The sequence below is a fragment of the Drosophila suzukii genome, chromosome 2L (genome assembly GCF_043229965.1).
Source record: "Drosophila suzukii chromosome 2L, CBGP_Dsuzu_IsoJpt1.0, whole genome shotgun sequence".
Taxonomy (NCBI): Eukaryota; Metazoa; Arthropoda; class Insecta; order Diptera; family Drosophilidae; genus Drosophila; species Drosophila suzukii.
Genome location: NC_092080.1, coordinates 20,613,585 through 20,616,339, shown reverse-complemented (window position 1 = coordinate 20,616,339; position 2,755 = coordinate 20,613,585). Strand labels below are relative to the sequence as shown.

At 42.4% G+C, this 2,755-nt stretch overlaps 1 protein-coding gene across 2 annotated transcripts; it reads right to left on the bottom strand.

Moving 5' to 3' along the window:
- Positions 1-2,755, bottom strand: LOC108005294 (lipase 3). Of its 2 annotated transcripts, none has more exons than XM_017068509.4 (4): positions 2,166-2,755; positions 1,301-1,478; positions 887-1,242; positions 1-673 (listed from the first exon to the last, which is right to left on the bottom strand). In XM_017068509.4, the coding sequence occupies exons 1-4, from the start codon at positions 2,376-2,378 to the stop codon at positions 122-124; spliced, it is 1,299 nt and encodes a 432-aa protein (XP_016923998.3). In that variant the 5' UTR covers positions 2,379-2,755; the 3' UTR covers positions 1-121. The 2 variants fall into 2 exon arrangements, with proteins under 2 accessions (XP_016923998.3, XP_016923988.3); XM_017068499.4 differs by having other exon boundaries at positions 881-1,242; positions 2,166-2,753.

Genomic DNA, 2,755 nt, shown 5'->3' with positions numbered 1-2,755 from the left:
TTATAAAATTCATCTTTATCAGTTTTATTACCATTAAATAATAAATAAATCTATGAATAGCCGTAAAATACAATATACTGTGAATAATTAAACTATAACCATATTCATTTAGTCTACCCCCTTATATAACTGAGTTTTCATGATTTCTCATGTTTTCTAGCATCCGGTCCCACAGCAATTCCCTGGCATCGATGCCCCAGATAAAATCTAAGTGGTTGAATTCCTTGTCTTTCACCAGATATTTTTCCACCACATTTGGCAGTTCCCTGTGCAGCATTTCCACATCCTCGGGGGGCGCCAGCCAGTCGTTTTGGCCGTAATATAGGGCCACCTTGGCACGGACATTCTCAAGATGGTAAGATGGTGGCTCGATGGTCCCGTAACGCCAGTGGTTCCGCAGCCATCCGAAGTCGTACTGCCGGAAAGCCCCCGACCTGTTGAGCTGACCGTAGTGCTGCATCTGCTTGGTGGAGGCTCCGGCCGGAGAATGGCCCACGATCACCGGAAGCATCGTCTCGTTCAACTGCAGCTTGTCGAATCCGGTGGTCAGGAAGATCACGTTCGAGCAGATCTCCTTGGTAATGGTTGTCTCGTCGCAAATGATCCGATTGAACATGCTGATGAACTCGTTCTTGGGCAGGAACTCGTGGACACCAATCAGCTTGAGCACCAGCTAAAATAAGGAGGAATAACATTCGTTAGTATGGAGCAGTTTGAGGGAAAAGGCAAAGGAGGAAGATGTTTTGAATTGGATATAGTCCTTAGGGTCTTTGATATTAACACTTTTATCAATTGCAAGCCAGAAGTAAAACATTATGGTTACTTTCCAATGCAAAAACACTCTTCGAAAGGATAGGATGAGTAGGATGGGGTAACTTACGCTCACCGATAAATGCCACTCGGCCAGGAAGTTGACCACCGGACTGCGGCAGTGCTTTAGGAAGGCCACTGGGGCCAAGCCCTGCATCAGATGGATCTTGTCCATGTATTCGGGTCTTTCACTAGCCATAATCCAGAACACAACTGTTCCCTGCGAGTGACCAATATAGTGCAGCTGACGGACTCCGGTTGAGTTTAGTACATAGTCGATCGTGCTGGGGATATCATGCTTTCCCATCTCGTGAAATGTAAAATCCCAGAACTTGGCATGGTGTGTGCTGTATTTCACGTGCTTTCGCGAATACGTATTGCCCCGAACATTGGCCATCCAGACATCGTACCCCTGATCGTAGAGCAGGTAACCTTTAGAACAACACAACGCAATCAGTATGGGCCGTTAAAAGATAGCCTATGATCTTACCAAGTCCCTTGTTCGGTCCCATCATCACCCAAGTGGCTGAGCTATCCAGCAGTCCGTGCACCAGAAGAACTGGAGTTGCTCCTGGTCGAGCGATCCTGTGCAGGGTGAGTATATATCCGTCATCAGTCTCCACGGTGTGATTCTCCGCTGGGTATCCATATTTGTTTATAAGGTTATACTGTAGTGGGGGAAAACGAGAAAGAAGAGCTTAATTAATAAATAAAATCCATTTTTTATAGATTTTCAATTAAAGGTAAAGGTCTTCGAAGCTATTATCTTAATATGACTAATTTTAATACTACCTATATTTTATGGTTATAGTTTAATAACAATTCGAAGTCGACGGCCACTGCAGCCATTGCTTGGTAATCAACTTGTTATTTTATTGCTAGACTTATTCTGTTAAAAATAATAATAGCAATTTGTTTGTAATCTCGTTATTGTTTTTCTTTTCAATAACAACTATGACACTGAGCCCTGTAATGAGTTTAATCTCATCACGCTCGAATATATTTACCCAGATCGATCTATATGATTTAATTATTTGAACCGATCTGATTTGTTCCATAGCATTGTAATAGCTACTGATAATCATAACAGCTTACACCATAGCAGCAAATTAATTAGAAACGATACAATCACTAATTCCAAAGTTCGTAGAATTAATCTTAGGGGATATATTAGATGTCGCGAATGTAAACGCAAACATATTAATGATTGAGGATTTTAATTATTTTTTCATGAGAAATGATAATAGAATTGAAGTAATAAATCAAAATTACTGAAGCTAATTAGTATTACAAATGCTACATGCAGTTACTACCTTGTTACTGGTAAATATATTTCGACTAAGCTCTTAACTTACCGTATTCAAATGAGAGTCTTCCTGTATATTGGGATCCACATCGTTCTCGATCCGCAGATTGCTGTCCAATGCTACTGATCGACCCAAGATGGCAGGCGTTTTGAAATTTACGTTGAATAAGGTGAGGTTTCCGAACGTCAGAGATAAACCCTCAACGATTCCCGATTGCAGCAGGCACAGACTTAGGGCAAATATTAGCAAATTTGCCGACATTTCACCAATTTTGCTGCTCAGCTCAATGTGTATAATATACAATGAATATAGATAGATACAGGGTCTAGCTCTGTGGATGCGATCGGTGCGAGGCACAATTGTTGACTGATGACAGTCCCGATTGGCGGCAACAAAGAAACCTTCTGTGAGCGCGAGAAATTCGACACTTCCCCACACGAGTTACATTCGAATAATCAGCACTCGACCGTCCACGAATAATACTTTCGATTGAATTGAATCACTGGGGCACAGTGTTAGCTAAACCCGGCGATAACCTGCCTGCCTTCGTCACTGGCCAACGGCTGATAAGCGGTGGGTCCGGCTTGGAATGGTCTTGACTTTGGATCCACTTACGCACGAGATGTCAAAGCCACCGG